Genomic DNA, 17,951 nt, shown 5'->3' on the forward strand with positions numbered 1-17,951 from the left:
CATGCTGAGCAACTTCAGCCCCACAGCAGGGAGGGGCAAACTTGGGCAGCACAAACAGCTTTCTGTTTGAAGGGCCAGGTTGAGCATTTGTGTGACAGAAGAATCTTGAGTGCTGGAACTATGTATTTAAAAGAAAAAACCAAAACCAAAACCTCCAACCCCCGAAACATCAACTGCTCTCCAAAGACTCTGCATGCCTGGTCCTCGCTACCCACACCCAACGCTGGAGGAGAGGTGACAGTGATAAGAAATTTCCACTTAGCTTCCCTCCCCCCCACCACACTCACAAAGTTATCAGGGGGCTCTTCACCTCAGTTTCTTTAGACTCTTCTAGATCAGGCAATTGTGGTCTAATGTTCCCTTCAGGAAGGAAGTGGTGCCTCTGGAGATGTTAGTAGTTGGAAACTCTGCAGAAAGGGTTCTCTTCCCTGCATGGAAGATGGCCAATCTACTTGGTGTGAGTTGCTTACTTTCCAGGGATGTACATGGGGTAAACCATCCCTTGGCTTTCATTTCAAGCAAGCTCCGTTGTTAGATTATAACCTCTTTGGGAGTAGGGATTGAGTCTTCCGAGTGCTTAGTCCAGTGATCTGCACACGAAAAGGGCTGTTTATCATGACCTCCATGCAGCCGGGATGGGGCCATCCAAAGCCTCATTCCTTCACGTTCTTATGGCTCGGATCGGCCAGAATTGGGAGGCTCAGGCCATGCCTGTCCGGCCTGTGCCTGTCTCTCACCTGAACAGGCCCTTCTCTGTTTCATCCCCTGTAGACATGGGCCATTTGTCCTCGGACTATTTCTCTTTGGTTCTGCATTTGACCTGACTGGCCTGCACCCTTCTGCGGCTAAACCTCAGGCCCACTGTCCTGATCTCATCTGGCATTTAGTAATGAGTCCGTCATGATTCTGTTTGATTTATTTGAACTGGCATTTCACCATTAGCTCTGAATGGTGGAATTTCCATTTGCTGCCTTAGGCAGTGCATTTGCTTTCAGAGGAAGCTGTGGCTGATGTTTAACCACATCTGAATCTTGGGAAAAACAAAAACCCTCCCCTCTGATAGTCTACGTTGGTCCCAGGCTCCTGCAGGGGATCCAAGCTGCTGGGCAAAAAAGCAGGGGTGGTTCGTCATTTTCATCACAAGTAATCAATCGATCACTAATGATATTTACTGTGTTCCCATTCTTTGCTAAGCACTCTACTACGTGCTTAGGAGAGAATAACAAAAGAAAAAGAACACACGATTCCTGTCCCAAGGAGCATAAAGTGTCTAGAGCTTAGTTTTTCACTGAGGGCCTTCTGAAGATAGAGCACTGTGCTAGGAGCTTGAGAGTAAATGAAAGAGAAGCAGCATGACCGAGTGGATAGAGCACGACCCCGAGAGTCAGAGGGACCAGAGTTCTAATCTCTGCTCCACAACTTGTCTGCTTTGTGACCTTGGACTAGTCACTTCACTTCTCTGTGCCTCGGTTACCTCACCTGTAAAATGGGAAATAAGATTGTGAACCCCACGGGGGACAGGGACTGTCCAACCTGATTAACTTGTATCTACCCCAGCACTTACTACAGTGCCTGGCACATAGATAGTGCTTAACAAATACCATAAAAAATTAGCCCTGATCCTTACCCTCAAGGAGCTCAGAATCTAATGATAAGGTTGGGCTCTTTTTAAACAGAGGATATTTTACCCTTCATCATTCCAGATAAGGAGGATTTCATAGGTTTAATGCTCCTGGATTCTTTCTGACTAGAAGGACTGGGATGGGACATTAAACAGGTATTTTACTGAAGGGACGTCTCCTTTACTAAATATGTGCATATACATCTACTTAATTAAAGATAATGCCACTGATGGTGAGACCCCAACCAACATGTGCAGCAGCATGGCTTAGAGGAAAGTGGAAAGGTACTTACATAACCACAAAGAAACTCAAAGTCCTGTAGGGCACAGCACAGCAAGGCTGAGGCAGAGACTGAAAAGCATAGCAGCATCACAACTTGAACAATGTGCTATGCATGACCGCTTCTTCCTACACTAAATCTACTTGTGCCAACCTTTGGATCGTGTTCCGCAAGAACAGAGTCGTGCAGTGGGAAAGGTCATTCCCTAATTCTTCCATTGCACTGTACCCAAATCACAGAATGAAAGCACGTGTCAGAGCAGAAGTGGGTGTAACACTCATATTAGGAGTTCTAACTTCTTGAGTGGCGTCTCCGCTCACGCTTTAAGATTTGCATCTCCTAAGCGGTGGCTCATTGCAAGCTCTAGCTCACGGAGAGTTATTAGTTGGGCCAGAGGTGTTTTGTTTACTCTCGAAAATAGTAACATCTGTGTCTCCTGCAATTACCGTTCATGTCGATCACTTCTATGACAATCTAGGAACACAATCATCTGCTCTGACATGGTTGTTCCATGTGGGTGTTTGCCTGGGGAGCGGTGGAAGCTACTCCCAGGCCTTGGGGTTCCAATCCTTCCCAAGTTTCCCCTATTCTGCTCCTGCCATTTGCTTCCCTGAGTCCTTCACTCTGATGGGCCCGGCCTGCTGTGTGAGCAGGGGGCCTCTGTCCAAGGCCAAGGCAGAGCAGCAGATCGGGGCATCTGTGAGTCAGGCCCAAGGAGAATGCTGCTGAGGGTGCCGGGGGGTCGAGGTGGGGGCGGGTCCCTGTCTTCTCTCTACATGCATCTCCGAAAAAAATCCACGGTGTTATCTGTGTCCTCCGACTTTCCAAATGCTAGCTTCCCCTCTGGGAAGCTGAGGAGATAGGGGGTGATGGAAGGTGGGGAGAGGACTACAACAGCTGAGGAGTCTCTCCAGCCATCGCCAGGAAATGCATAAGGGCAGAAAAGTGAATGAGGGTTGGGGAGATTCTTTTCATAATGGCAACACTATAGGTCACTTCTTTGCAGACGGTGGAGCCCAGGAAGTGATTTTGGGGATCCGAGGCATGTTCGTAAGGGTCTTCCAAACTTCTTTTCTTTCATTTTTTAAGAGGTTACTCCCTCTTCAGATATGCATGTTTTAGAGAGAAGGGAAAGCAGAGGATATTTTCCAGTTCACTCAACTTTCTGACCTCCCCAGGAGATAATTTGGGAGTGAAATAAATGACATGTCAATTTGACTTGCTCTTCCATCATAGTTATTTGCCTCTCCTTGGCCAGAAGATACACCTCTTTGGCCAGAAGGTAAGGGGGTGGCCTTAGTCTTTTTTCCTCCATCCATCCATAGTCTTCCCAAGAGACACATTATTATTATTTCCTTCTTCATCATTGTAATAATTGCAATGAGTCCTCATTTAAGACCAGGTATAGACCTTGGCCCACAAATGAATCAACAATATTTACTGAACCCCTACTACGTACAGAGCACTGTACCATATACTTGGGAGATTACAAAAGGGGCAAAAAATATGCTCCCTGCCCTCAAGGAGTTTATAATCTAACACACTCCTGGTACTGATGGACCTATACTGCCCTCCCATCTGTCTCGGCTCTTGGGGCCCAGGAGGCAAAGGTTTATGAGATGTTGCCTTGGGAACCAAAGAGATGGCACCATTTCCTGGTTAATTTTCATGTCCGTCTCCTCCTATAGACTACAAACGTCTTGTGGATAGGGATCACATCTACCCAGGCTAGTAGAGTGTACTTTCCCAAGTGCTTAGTTCAGTGCTTTGCACATAGTAAGTGCTCAATAAATATTATTGACTGATTGCCCAAGGAGTGAAGGAGCCCCTTAATGCCCAAGAGGCACAGGGGCAGGAGGAAGTTGGACATAAACTGGATGTGTTCCAGTCTGAGAGAAACAGATTGGAGGAAAAGACAGGAACCCCCTAATACCACCCCACCCTGCAGACCGAAGCAGCTGCATTAAATCTAGCCATTTGGAGATAATTGAAAAACGTTTCCATTCTTGACCACTCTGCTATAAACAGGAAATAAAAAACTTCTAATTTGAGCCGGGAAATAGGGTTTGGATAAGGCGTTCAGTCCGAAGGTTTACAGCAATGCTCTACAATGTTTCTCTGATATCCTTCCCCCATTCTTGATATTCTTCATGGACAGCTTTCAATCCCACATCCTTAATAATTAAGGTAAGTGTATTTCTTTCTGTCCCCTTTTACCACAGGCATGCATAAAAAGGGACACACAATTCGCTCACCCTGGTCCAATGGAGGGAAGGAGCAAAAGTTCCTTAGCTCTGCAGGTGACCCACTCCTAGCGTAGCCATTCAGAGTTGGGGGTTAAGTGGCCAAAAGAAAACAATATCACCCTGAAGGGAGGCAGGTCAGCAGGGAGAATAACAATAATAATAATAGTTATTATTATTATTGTTATTATTATGGTTTTTGTCAAGCGCTTACTATGTGCCAAACACTGTTCTACGCACTGGTAAATATAAGGTAATCAGGTTGTCCCACGTGGGGTTCACAGTCTTAATCCCTATTTTACAGAGGAGGTAACAGAGGCACAGAGAGGTGAAGTGACTTGCCCAAGAAGAAGAAGAAGAAGACACAGAAGAATAGTGGCAGAGCCGAGATTAGAACCCACATATTCTGACTCCCAAGCCTGTGCTCTTGCCATGCTGCTTTTCTTTCGTTTCAGGGAAAATGGACAGAGACCAAATAATACTTTGAGGGAGTAAATTCAGTATGAAGGAAATTAAGTTGGAACATTACACACACTGATGTAGAAAAGAAAATGGATGAATTTTCTGACCAGGGATCCTATTTGCTACCTTTACTGTATTTTCCCAAGCACCTTAATTTGTTGAGTACAATAATTTTCCCTTTCACCTTTGAGTCCTTCCACACTGGAGTTCTAACCTGCTCTGCCTGTCCTCATAAGGAAGTCTGTCCTTTCCCCTCATCATCTGGGTCACCCTTCTCAGTAACTTCTCCAGCTCTATTATGTTCTTCCTAACCTGTGGTGATGGCAAATTATGGTTATTATTTTGCTTTTGAGTAGTAGTAGTACAAGTATCAGTAGACGACTGGAAACTCCTTGCTTGTAGGCAGGGATCATGTCTACCAATTCTACTATATATTGTACTTTCCCAGGTGCCTACTACAGTGCTCTGTACAGAGAAGGCATTCAATAAATACCACTGATTGATAGTAATGGTATTTACTGAGCACCTACTCAATGCTAACTTTTGGGAGAGTACTTTGAAAGCACCAGACATATTCCCCGCCCACAGAGATCTTACACTATGCTCCTTCTTAATTATCCCCAGAGGTATTTTGGGAAAGCAACGTTGGAGGATTACAAGCCATTATCTAACCACTTTATCCCAACAAGGCCTTCTGCTTCGACAAAAAGATAAAAACAAAAATGGCGTGGTGAAGGGTGAAGTGCAAGTCTCTGTGGCTCTCCCTACAACAGTCTCCAGGCTCTCAGCTTTGCTTCAGTGTTAAAGAACTACCCGTTTAACTCAGCAGGAGTCTGGTCTCGGGTACTGGCTCACTGTCTTTGCGTACCCGGGCCGTGCCAGGGCACATGTTGGATCTCCTGACTGATGGAGGGGGACCCTCAATGTCGAATCCCGGCAGAGGACCAGAACACTAGGTTTGAAATCTTGCCAATGGCAAAGTCTGTCTCCTGACTACACCACTAACTTGGCCCATTTAGATACTGGTCTCTTTTCATTGCTTGGGTCATGGCTATTAAAACCCAGTGGATTACTCCAGGTAAACACTATGCATGTACTTTAAGGCTATTACTGAGGGAAAGGTGACATTTGACATTTGACATTTCCCTGTTTGAGCTACTCCAAGACACATTGCAGGGTGCTGTCCCTGAGATGAGGGAACTAAGGACTGAGTAAACTAAAGACTGTTGAGCCACAGTAGTAGGGAATCTGAGGACTGACTGCCCTAAGATCAATTCTTTTACTTATCCTGGTCTGTTGACTCTTTCTTCTTCTTGTTTGCAATCCATTCCTCCTGTTGCTTTTTAGCTGTCTAACCCCACCTAGACTGTGAGCCCCAAGAATAGGAACTGTGTCAGATATGTGATGTTTCTATCAGCCCAGAGTTTAGCACAGTGCTTGGCAAACAGCAAGTGCTTAACCAATACCAGACCTAAGATAACAAAAAGGAAACGTTCACGTCATCTATAAAAACCTATCCGCCTTCCTACTTAGACTGGGAGCTCCATGTGGGACAGGGACTTGTCCAACCTGATTATCTTGTAAACACCCCAGCGCTTAGTACAATGCTTGGCACATAGTAAAGCACTTAACAAACAATATCATCATCATCATCATCACCATCATCATCAAAAATCCCACGTGCAAAATGGCTGTGGGGAGTTGGGTCTCAGGCGCCTGATGTGCGTTTGAAAACTGCAACTCTCCCCTGTGAGAATAATGAGGATGTCATGCACTGGGATATTTGCTGATCCTTATTCTACTAAGGGTGAATCACCAACCTCAGTTAGTGAGTGAGCCCAGGGACAGGTGGGCAGGGGTCTCTGGTGGAAAACTCCCTGCTCGGCTCCTTTAACCAAGAGAGATCATTTCTGCTCCCGAGGTCCTGCTGATTCCCAGGGAATCTATGCTATTCAGTGGGCACAAAGAAGGAAAAAAAAAAGGGAAAGAGAAAGTCCTTCAAACTCTCCACTTCTCCCTGGGTGGAAGGGCTCTATGCGGAGCAGGGAACACCCACATTTGGAGCCATAAGTATAACACAAAGAAACAAAGGTCCCCGTACATCTACAGTCCTTCTCTTCCAACCTTGAGAGCACTTACCTATTTCTGGTATTGACACAGTCAATTTACAGCACGAAGAAAAAGCTCATAAAGCTGGATGGCTCTCAGATCAACAGCTCTGATTCACAAATTTTAGCTTTAAGGCAATCACAACATCATTTTCTCTGATCACCCAGCACTGACTGAATCAGCACTAGTGGGAGAGGAAAACTGTGACTCTTTGTAAACAGATTAGCAGACTTTCCTGAAACTTCACTAAAAAGTTTCCCTCACCCTCAGCAAGAGAGATGAACAGTTAAAGAGATAATACAAGCCTAGAAACAAAACCTGAAACACAAAGCGTAGAAACTATTCAGTCGACTGTCAGGGTGAGTTCACGCTTTTTTTTTTGCTCCAGAGTCTAGCCCGAGGCAGGTCACAAGGCCTTCTGACCTCAACCAAACTGAAACGTGCCCCTGGCCCAGTTGTCTACACAGGTAGGGGGGAGGAGGGACTAGAGGGTAAAATCCAGCTCTGAGCACAAGGTCGGGTGTCCTATCTGTTTATTGGGTTTTTTTGGTATTTGTTAATCACTATGTGTCAAATACTGTTCTAAGCGCTGGGGGTAGGTACAGGTTAAATAGGTCAGACACAATCCCTGTCCTGCACAGGGCTCTCAGTGTAAGTAGGAGGGAGAGCCGGTATTCAATCCCCGTTTTACAGCTGAGGAAACTGAGGCACAGAAAAGTTAAGGGACTGCCAACAAGCAATTGGCAGAGGCGGAATTAGAACCCAGATCCTCTGACTCACAGGCCTGTGCTCTCCCCATAGGACCCACTACTTCGGTCTACCTTCAGCGAGGTCCTCGTGAAACACCTTTGTGGCAGATGAAAGCGGCAGGGCTCAGCTGGGTTCGGGTAGGGGGGATCGTGTCCAGCTACCTGCCGGGATGACGACAGCACCAAAACATTTTTGCCTTCTCCTTTCCTTCCCCCAGTGTATGTCCAGAAAATTTCTTTCACGACGCTAACCACCGGCATCCATCAAATGCTCTTTCCCTTTTTATTAAACACAACAGGGGTCGCTCTGTGTGCAAGTTTCCTAATTCTATTCAGTTAAGAGCCTTATTAATGGTTGCTGGAGGAACCCCAGCGACCCACTTGCAAATCACGTTCCAGCACTGAACGGCAACAGATGCACGGCTATTTTGGTCATTTAGCAACACTTAACCAGTCCCAATATGTTTAGAAGCCGAGTCCCAAATTCATCCCCGAGACGCAACACGTGGACTTTGGCAATCCTCCTTTCGGTTCCCATTCTGATGGTTTACGGTGGTATAGACAGACCTTCCGAGGAGGAGTGGCTTGTTGCAGCGTCTCGCTGCAGCACGGGAGCAGCTCCAAGTGCTGTCAGAGCTTATTTCCCCGCGTGGAAATTTGTTCTGAGATGGGAATCTAACCCGATTTGGCAAATTCAGTCAAGTGCTCCAAGGCTTAATTGCAGATTCGTGTGCCTCAACTGCCCACGTTGATATGGAATTGGGAAAGGCAGGACACAAGGAGAGAATTAAGCTGATACAAGGGCTGAGTCATTTCCAAGGGCTACAACTAGTAACGCAGAAGAAGAGCCGTGTGGCCCTCACGCTTTATTCTCCTGCCAACTGGTTCTGTACTCAATGGGGCTAATAATTCTACTACTAATGATGATGATGGTATCTATTATGCACCGATTGTGCAGTAAGTCAGTGCTGGGGCAGATGGCTTAGTGGAAAGATCACGGGCTTGGGAGTTAGAGGTCGTGGGTTCTGATCCCCATTTTACAGACGAGGGTCCTGAGGCCTGGAGAAGTGAAGTGACTTGCCCAGGGTCACACAGCAGACAGGTGGCGGGGCCGGGATTAGAACACATGACCTTCTGACTCCCACGGCTGTGCTCTATCCACTTCGCCATGTTGCTTCTTAACTGACTGCACTTGACTGCAGTGTGGCCTTAGGCGAGTCACTTAACTTCTCTGGGACTCGGTTACCTCATCTGGTAAAATGGGGATTAATACTGTGAACTGCATGTGGGACATGGACTGTATCCAACCTGATTAACTTGTATCTACCCCAGCACATAGTACAGTGCCTGACACATAATAGGCACTTAACGAATACCATAAAAAAGAAAAAACAACTGTCTGCGAGAATGTTTATGGCTGTCTCCCCTGTCAGCTCCCTGTACACAGGAAACATCTCTTGTACATCTGTTTTACATTCCCAAGTGCTTAGTACAGTGCACTACACCTAATGAAAATGCAATAAATACCATCACTACTACGAGAAGACCTGATACCTGTCTTTAAAGAGCTTACATTCCTGCCTGGAAGCGTTTGAGGTCCTTTCCGGCAGTCTGATTCTGTGAAAGAACTCAGCCGGGGCCTGCAACTTTGAAAAAAGGAGCTACCAAATCTTCTGGAATAAATTCTAGGTTTTCTTCACTTCCCTATCCTTGGTGCCGCCAGAAGATACCCATGGAATCTTCATTTTAACTTAAAGGAACATTTTAGGTTCTTTAAATTGAACTCCGGCCTGTGCTCATGGTTGTTGTGCAGCACAGATGCATGTTTCTTGTTTCCCGCTTGTGACATATAGGATTTTTTCTCTTTGATGCTTAAACCGAACAGGTCAAAAAAGAAGCTCAAGGGAATGCTAGGGGGGCCGCCAGGGATGTGCCGGTGGTAGCCTTGGGATTGGGGTTGGGATCCATGGAGTCTTAGGGAATTGGTCATCTATAGACTGTAAACGCCCCACTGTACACTGTAAGCGCCTTGTCAGAAGGGTTTGCACCTAACAACTCTGCTAAGATTGTACTCTCTCAAGCGTTTGGTACAATGCTCTGCACACAGCAGGCAGTCAATCAGTACCATCAATCGACTGATTGAGACAGGACCATAAAATCTAAGTCAGGCAGGCTTTGGACTTATGACACACCTGGTTCCTGAAAGCTGCACCGTAAGTTGAAAAGGTCATGACCAATTTTGTCCTAGGACCAATGTATAAGTGAGATCGTTGTGAACAAGGAACATGTCTACCAACTCTGTTACAGTGGACTCTCCTAAGTGCTCAGTCCAGTAAATACGACTGATTGATTGACTGACTAAAGGATTGGATCCTGAACCACAGAGAGATGCTCTGTTTTTAGCCAAATGATCCAGAATTCTACACTCGGTTGTGTTTGACTAAAACAGCCCCATTAATGTACTTATATAGAGTCAGAGGTTCCACAACACAGTAGCTGAATCTTATTTCATCAGAAGTATAGTAGATGTGTTAACCCTTTCTGGTGACACCATCTGGTGATCAGGCAACAACTACCCCACCCCCCAACCCTCCTTGAGCTTTCTTCCCCTTCTTGCCTCCCTGCTTTGGCCATTTGCAAAATGATTTCCCCGTGGCCCCCATCCCTCCAGTGCCCATGCCCTTGGAGGCAGTGCACTCCAGGTGTGGGGTAAAGCCTAACCGCTCTGCTGTCCAGTCAAAACAAATTGTGCCGTAAAGCTGCCAGGGTGCCAATTTGGAAACGCCGCAGGTGCCGCCCGCTGTAACTTTTCGAGGAGGACTGTGGTGGAACTGCCTGCGGTGGAAGGGCAGAGGCTCTAAAACGCCTACCGTTTTACACCTGGGAGACCCCAGCCCCCAGCTGCTCCTTACCTCAGATTCTTTGTAGTAACGCTCGGGAATCTCGTCGCTAGCGATGTCAATAAAGCAAACTTCTCTTTCCAGGTCTTTGGCTTCACTGTCAAAAATCTGAAAGAGCAGAGAGAGAAACATCTGAAGGTGAGCTACTGTGGGGAGCCTCTTCCTGAAGTCAGGGGGTTAGGACAGACACACCTGGGGCAGGATCAGACCCCCTCCAGCAGAACCAGGTGCCTTTGACCCGTGGCTCATTCTCTCTACCTGCCTCTACCCACACTCTTCGAATCATAAATGGCTTTGACGCATGGTTCCTTTCATTTCCGATCAGCTTGGAACAACAGCACTGCCGAGGGGAAGGACGGGGGTGCGTGGGTAGATTGTATTCTCTTTCAGGGCAGTGATCGTGCCTACCCACTCTACTGTATTCTCCCAAGGGTTTAGTACAGTGCTCGCCACATAATCAACACTCAATAAATACTACTGATCGATTGATTGGGAACCGTTCATCTTGAAAGGTTTGACCTCCTGCTGTATCTTTGTTCTTCCTTCTGCTATCACTATTGAATTTTTGTCCATTTCCCCTATTAGACTGCAAGACTCTCGAGATGAGAGAATGTGTGCCTTAATTTTGTCGTATTCTCCCAAGCTCTTTATAGAGCTTGGTGCTCGGTAGGTTATAATAATAATGTGCTCACTATGTGCCAAGCTCTATACTAAGCGCTGGGGTAGATACAAGGCACAAGCGTGATGCCTTGTCCTCACGCTAGACAGCCAGCTTGGGCCCAACTCTGCTGGCTGGCTGCTTCTCCAGTTTGGGGGAATATTCTTCCCTTCCCATATGACTCGTTGCTAAATTTAGCTGACTTTAGAATCCACTTAATCTTAGGTGGAGAGCTCAACTGCACTACTCTTGGGATGACTCCCTTTTGGGGAATTCTAGGTTCCAGAAATTGTGTCAACCTTCAGATGAAACAGAGGGTACAAGAACAGGGTGGCAGGGGACCGGGGACTAGTTCTCCCGAGACTCAAACCTGCATTGGTCCGGGGGCCTCTCCCGACAGTTGATTTCCATAGGAAGGGATCATTACTGTTATTGTTATAATTACCACTACTATCATTATCGTATTCATTAAGCGCTTACTATGTGTCAAGAACTGTTCTAATCGCTGGGATAGAGATAACTTAATCAAGTTGGACAGAGTCCCTATCCTATATGGGGCTCACAGTCTAAGTCGGAGGGAGAACAAGTATTGCAAGCCCATTTTATAGTTGAGGAAACTGAAGCACTGAGAAGTGGAGTGAGTTGCCCAAGGTCACGCAGCCAAAAATTGGTGGAGCCAGGATTGGAACACGGGTTCTCTGATGCCCAGGTCTGGGCTCTTTCCATTAGGCCATGTTACTAGTCAAACATCCTTAGATTGGCTCCCAGCACTAGGCCACTGATTCCATCTTGTTGCTGGTCTGCTGTGCCATGCTCTGCCTCAAAATGATCAGGCTCAATCGCAGTCTGCTCCAACTCCCACTTCCCTTCTTCAGGGTACTCAGATTACCTTCTCTGGCTTTTCAGAAAGAGATTACTTCTTGTGGGAGATTGGGGGTAGCAAATAGGTTGCCATTACAGCTCACAATTGATTCCTTGTTCGGCTCCAATCCCCCGACTGTCACTTGAAATCCAGTGCTTTGGGCGCGCAGAAAGCTGAGGTGGCAGGGGAGGACAGACTCTTTCCCATCCAGATAAGCAGGAGGCGAGAGACAGCGAAGGAGTTTTAACGCATGGATTAGAGTCCACCGAATGAAACAGAAGGCCTCCCCGTCTGTGGGAGCCTGTCTCGCCAATGTGAGAGGAGAGAGAAAGGGGGAGATCGTTGCGTCGCTGGGAAAATTGCTAAAAAGACCAAGCTATGTGTTCAGCCCTGGGGAGACAGAAGCTGGGGAAATTCTTTGGTTGGCAGCTAAAAATAAACCCACGGGTGAAATTTAGCGGATCAAATCAAATGAAAAGTGCGGGGAGGAGTGCCGTTCAGGTGCCTCAATGGCCTGAGCTTGGCAAAGAGATGACACTTTACTGGAGAAACCCGCCTGCTCAATTGGATCCAGACCAACGAGAATTGGGTGTGGGGGCCAGTCTGCTTTCTGGGGCTACTCTGTTTCAGAGAAAAAAAACAGACGCATCCTTCACTCTGGCCGCCAGCCTCCAGGCTGGCCTCCGATACTACCGCCTCCTGGCTCACTGCAGCCAGGTGAGTTGTGAGGCAGAGACGACCAATGGGGTACGATATCCTGACTAATCCTCTCCTTTGGGAAGTGGGGTGGAACCAGTGGGAGTGGCTGCAGCTGTACCAGGGCAGCGGCCATGGCAGGTCGAGGGGCTCCTGGGACAGAAGTGGCCCCTCTCTACCTCCCTTTGGCTCTCACTAGTAGTGCCTGGAATCGGGGGCAGGAGAAGATGAGGAGGAAGAGGAGAAGAAGGAGAATCACAGGGCGAGGGGAAAAGGAGGTGAAGGGACCTTCAGGACAGGTGGGATCCCCAGCCAGTCTTTGCTCCGAGTCTCTAGTTCTGCCCCTGGAGATTGCTGAATCCTCCAGTTGGACAGGCCCTCCCGGTCACCCACTCTGTTGCCTGCTTATTTATTTATTTTACTTGTACATATCTATTCTATTTATTTTATTTTGTTAGTACGTTTGGTTTTGTTCTCTGTCTCCCCCTTTTAGACTGTGAGCCCACTGTTGGGTAGGGACTGTCTCTATATGTTGCCAACTTGTACTTCCCAAGCGCTTAGTACAGTGCTCTGCACACAGTAAGCGCTCAATAAATACAATTGATGATGATAATGATGCTTCCAGGCCGGGCTGCCGCTCGCCACCCAAAGCAGAGTGGAAGCCATCCGATTCCCTTCCTCCAGCGAAGTAAGGGTCCACCTGCAGGGAGGACCAGAGGTCACCCTTCAGCCCACACCATGACCACGGAACACACTCCACTGCTGCTGAGTCTTTGTGGGAATTGGGGTGGCTGGGGAGTGGGGGTCAACTCCATTTACCAAGGTCAAAATTTAATCCAATAAGGGCTGCTGAGGAGAGTCTTGTGGACTCCTAACATTTCACGTTGGTCTAACGGCTCGATTCGTCCCCTACGGTAAAGTAGTGGAAAACAATCCATAGCAGTTATTCCATCCACATTCCTTCCCACACTCTTCCTTGGACAACTTGCCCCCTAAAATCATGGGCCTTGGTGCTACTCTGGCCCTGCCCCTTGGCCCACCCCCAGGGGGATGCCACTCTTCCCTGCTTGGGGAGGATATGATGAAGTGCCCGATCCCAGTGCCTAAAGGCCCATGGCAGCACAAGGAGATCACAAGTCTCCACAAGGAGATCAGAAACCAGCAGGAGTGAAGCTGCTTCTCTGCAAAGAAAGAAGCGACGAGAGACCAGTCCTGGGACAAAGGCAATGGTGGGAAAGACACACTGTCATCAGGACTCCGAGTTGGGAGCAAGCCAGAAGTAAGCCGGCCCAGAAAAAAGGAGGGAAAACGAACCCCGTTTCATTAGCGATAACTCAGCAGGCAGAACCACTCATCTGTGCCTCACGAATTCCAGTTAGAGATCTGAGCCAATCCTCAGCTCTTTTGGGGGCTGACGAGTGACTCGCCGGTGAAACCTCCTGGAAGAGATGCATCTTGTCATTAGAGAATCGGCAAGCTTTGCCGGGGCGCCCACCTGATGACACTGAAGGGGGGAGCACATCCTGACTCCTTCAGCTTCAAAGGCAGAAGCTCTCTCCTGCGCCGAGCACCGGGGCTCAGCTCCGAAAGAGTGTCACGATGCTTTCTCCCTTGACGAGAGTGGAATAACATTTCGTTCTCTGCAGATATTTAAAGCTCTTCCGTCAATAAGGAACTCATAGCAGGGAACTGCTCTTCAGTTTCTGTCTCTGTCTCTGACTTAATGTGTGTCACCTGAGTTCCCTCATTTAAAAGACCATACGCAAGAACTTTTTCTATCTCCTCACGGGAGTGATAAGGTTCCATAAGCTGGGTGCACTAATTTCTTTGGCAGAAAAGTGTACATGAACCGTCTGCTCAAGCCCTAAAAGAAATAAGACTAGGGCGTAGGAAAACCGGGTGGAGACCAGCTGAGTCTTGGGGGGCTTTTTAGCCTCAGGACCTCTTCCGCACCAATCCTCATGGTGTGGAGGACCCGCCCCACTGCAAGACTGTAGGCTGGTGGTCTGGTTGGAGAAGAGGTGGAAACTTTAAGGCATTTGGGAGTGTTTCCTGTTGCCCGTACTAGATAGTTGAGTCTAGCTTCTTGAGGGCAGAGAGTATCTTGCTTCTGCTGTGTTCTCCTAAATGCTGAGCACACAGTAGGTGCTCCAGAAATATCACTGACTGATCAGTTGATGTGGGGTAGGTGAGCAACCTGGCTGAGCAGCACTAGTTTAAATGTTTAAAATGGTCAATGTTAAATTGTCTCTATACTTGTCTCCCCTTAGTCAGTGAGCTCCTTTAAGGGAGGGACTATCTTTTATTCGATTTTCTACATAGAGTCTCCAGCTGCTACGTGATTATATGCATTTTAAGTGCTAAATAATGTTAGTGATGATGATGGCAATGAAATTATTATGACTGGGTGGACGCTTCCATTCTGTTCCCTAAGAACATCCTGTTATGGGGTCAAGAACTAAATTTGGTGGAAACCCTGCAGAGGCATCATGTTTCGTTTCAGGAATGATTCAAGGGGCCCACTTAAGTTCTCATGCACCCTTACATCGGCCTGGTCCGGGAAGTTACAGGGGAGCAAACTAACTGGAATTATGCATTGAAATACGTGTCCATCAAGAAAAAACAGCGGGAGCAGAGGCATCAGGTTCTATCACAAGCGCCATCACTTGAACGCTTGATTTGTCGGGGAGAGGGCTACTGTAAGCAACCTGAGGGCAGGGATCACGTCTTTAATTTTTATGACACTTTCCAAAATCCTTAGTACAGTGCCCCGCACATGGTCGGATTTCAATAAAACTACCGGCAAATTTAAAGAAATTCTCAAAAGAGATCATCATCACTAGCTCAATCCCAGTTTCACCCAGTCGAAGACCACGTACATTCCCTCGCCACCCCCTCACTCAATCAATGGCCTGGATTCCCGATGCTGCTCTTGGAGCTTCTCTGCTCTAAGCCGGAACATGAATTGTGAGCCTGCTCCCTGGGCTGTGGTTAATGAAGCCAGGCAAGAATACTCCATCTGTAGCTGCTAATGTGACTGAGAGGCCATAGTGGGTCTTCCTAGGCTCCCGTCTCCCACAGTCCCATTGCCCCTGGGCAAAAGTCTGCACTAGTAATGAAAAACTAGGTGACCCCTGAACTCTGATCACAAAACTCTGCTGAACACTGTGGGCTTCTGTCCCAGTCTGCCCTCAGGGTCCTGACGTCTTCGCCAGTGAGATTGCCAGACGAACTTGGACCGTTTTTCTCATCCTGAAGGATGAGCCTCTGTCGCGAGACATCAGGGCCGAAAACCTGACTGCACTAAGCCATTCGTGGCTTCAAAGCATGTTCCGAATGGACCCGATTTACGGTTGCACGGGACATGCCCAGGCTCCTACGGCCTCTTTATAAAGAGCCACAAAGACCAGTTGGTAGTCAGCCACTGACCCAAGTCCACTGGCAAAAGTTTGAGCTCTGCCTAGTTGCTCACCAAATTTCCTGGAGATTCACGCACATATGCTGATACTCCCAAACTCTCTGACCTGACTCTCAAGGTTGAGCTGGAGCATCATAGGTAGTGAACCTACTCGAGTTAATCCTCCCGAAACGCTCTCCTCTGCACTGGGCTTAGAGAGTAGGATGGCTGTGTAAAGCCAACTCATCAATCAGGGGTTAGCTTGGGGGACGGAGCGGACGTCACGCGAGCCCACGAGAATGCTTCCTGGCAGACAACCTCGTCAAGGCCCGGCGCTGACATCGTAATTGCTCTCTGGGTGCAGGAGGGCAGGTGAGAAATGAGCTGACGGGAAGCTTTTCAGCCCCGTGATGTACGCGATGGGACCTGATTCTCTTCTCAATTAGGTGGAGATGATACACGGATTGAGTCTCTGGGACCTGAGGGTGCGAGCCCCTGCCACCTCCTTGCTTACCTCACATTTGGCTTCTTTTTGCCTGACGGGGTCCATCTCCCAGGCTCCCGCTCCTAGGTAATGAGCTCCGGCCTGGCGAGGAGTGGACTGCAGCCATCTATTACCCAGACCCGGGAAACATATTGCCAAAGACTGTGGCCTGGAGTGAACTGTACCCTGACAAAAGCTCTTCCTCTCTTTGCCCTTAACTTCCAATTCTTGTGTTTTTTAAATGCTCCCTCTGTCTGTACTCTATTCCTGTTTTTTATGAGACTGCCCTCTCCCATCTAGATTCTGAGCAGTGTTGGGGACAGGGATCTTAAGTGGTTTGTTTATCTTGTACCTGTCCTGGACACAGTATTCAGCAGACAGCAAACACCTAATCAATGATGTCACCACTTTATTTACATAGCCTGGGATGTCACGGCCCCCAGGGGTGGGAATCAGGTGAGCTGGGGAAGTTTTGTTAATAGGGAGCCGGACACAGGAGCGAGGACACGGCTCAGTGCTGCACTGTGGGAGGGAGGGGTCCACTGAGCAGGGATGTTACCATTTAGTTTTCTTATTTGCACAGAGAAATTGAAAACTCCAAGATACCAAATGAAATGCAAAATTCAGATGGAGTATCTGCCACAAAATGCTTTTCTTCCCCCTTTCTCCACCCTCCTCAGTGCTGCAGAACACAAGAAACCAAAAGAGACAGAAGGCTAGCCAGAGCAGAAAGTGATAACAATATATTAGGAAGACAGAAGGAGGTGACTAACTTAGGGCATTGTTCCAATGGCTCCGAGATGGAATTTAATGGCCAACAAAAGTCAGATGGATACACCTGGGAAAGGAAAGCAGCTGAGAGATAAGCTGGGGGAGTGTTATCGAGGCAGCGGTCACAGAGAGAGAGAGAGATTTAGGAGTAAGAGTGGATAACACCGGGGGCATGAATCCACAGCATGATACCTTTGAGTGAAAAGGCCACGTCTATTCTGGGATGGGTGTCTAGAGAGGTCTCCCGCAAATCAACTGAGGGTTAAGAGCCACTTCACACTGTGTCAGAAAGGTTGTACACGAAGGACTGGGGCAAGTTCAGGTAGGAGAGATAAAGGAGGAGAAGAAATGGTTCAGAATGATGAAGGGCTTTGACATAACCTATGAGTATGGGCACAGGGAATTGATTTTGCTGGAAGAAGCAATGCTTTCAAAAGAGATCTAAGCCCTGGTAACTAATTCAACAGGGAGCAGAAAGCCACGCCGAGTGGCGTGAAATGCTGGGACTTAATTAACTTAGTGAAAGATCTTTAAGTGCCCCAAACTGTACACTGTCTAAATTTAAAGAGCTGTACCCCAGAGCCATCACAACTGTGGATCATTAAAATACTGGGTTCAGACTCTGATTTCAGAGCAGAGAATCAGGAATCAGACTCTTCAACTCTCCAAGTGCTTTCTTAAGTTGAAGGTCTTGCCTCCAAGTGGGTTTGGGCAAAAG

At 47.6% G+C, this 17,951-nt stretch overlaps 1 protein-coding gene across 3 annotated transcripts in view; it reads right to left on the minus strand.

The window, feature by feature from the left end:
- Positions 1–17,951, minus strand: part of PITPNC1 (phosphatidylinositol transfer protein cytoplasmic 1) — a 175,277-nt gene that overhangs the window by 29,268 nt on the left and 128,058 nt on the right. For all 3 annotated transcript variants that reach the window (XM_038757509.1, XM_038757508.1, XM_038757510.1), the window contains exon 6: positions 10,378–10,473. In XM_038757509.1, coding sequence (XP_038613437.1) covers positions 10,378–10,473 — 96 coding nt within the window. The remainder of the gene's footprint in view (positions 1–10,377; positions 10,474–17,951) is intronic.

The sequence above is a fragment of the Tachyglossus aculeatus genome, chromosome 15 (genome assembly GCF_015852505.1).
Source record: "Tachyglossus aculeatus isolate mTacAcu1 chromosome 15, mTacAcu1.pri, whole genome shotgun sequence".
NCBI lineage: Eukaryota > Metazoa > Chordata > Mammalia > Monotremata > Tachyglossidae > Tachyglossus > Tachyglossus aculeatus.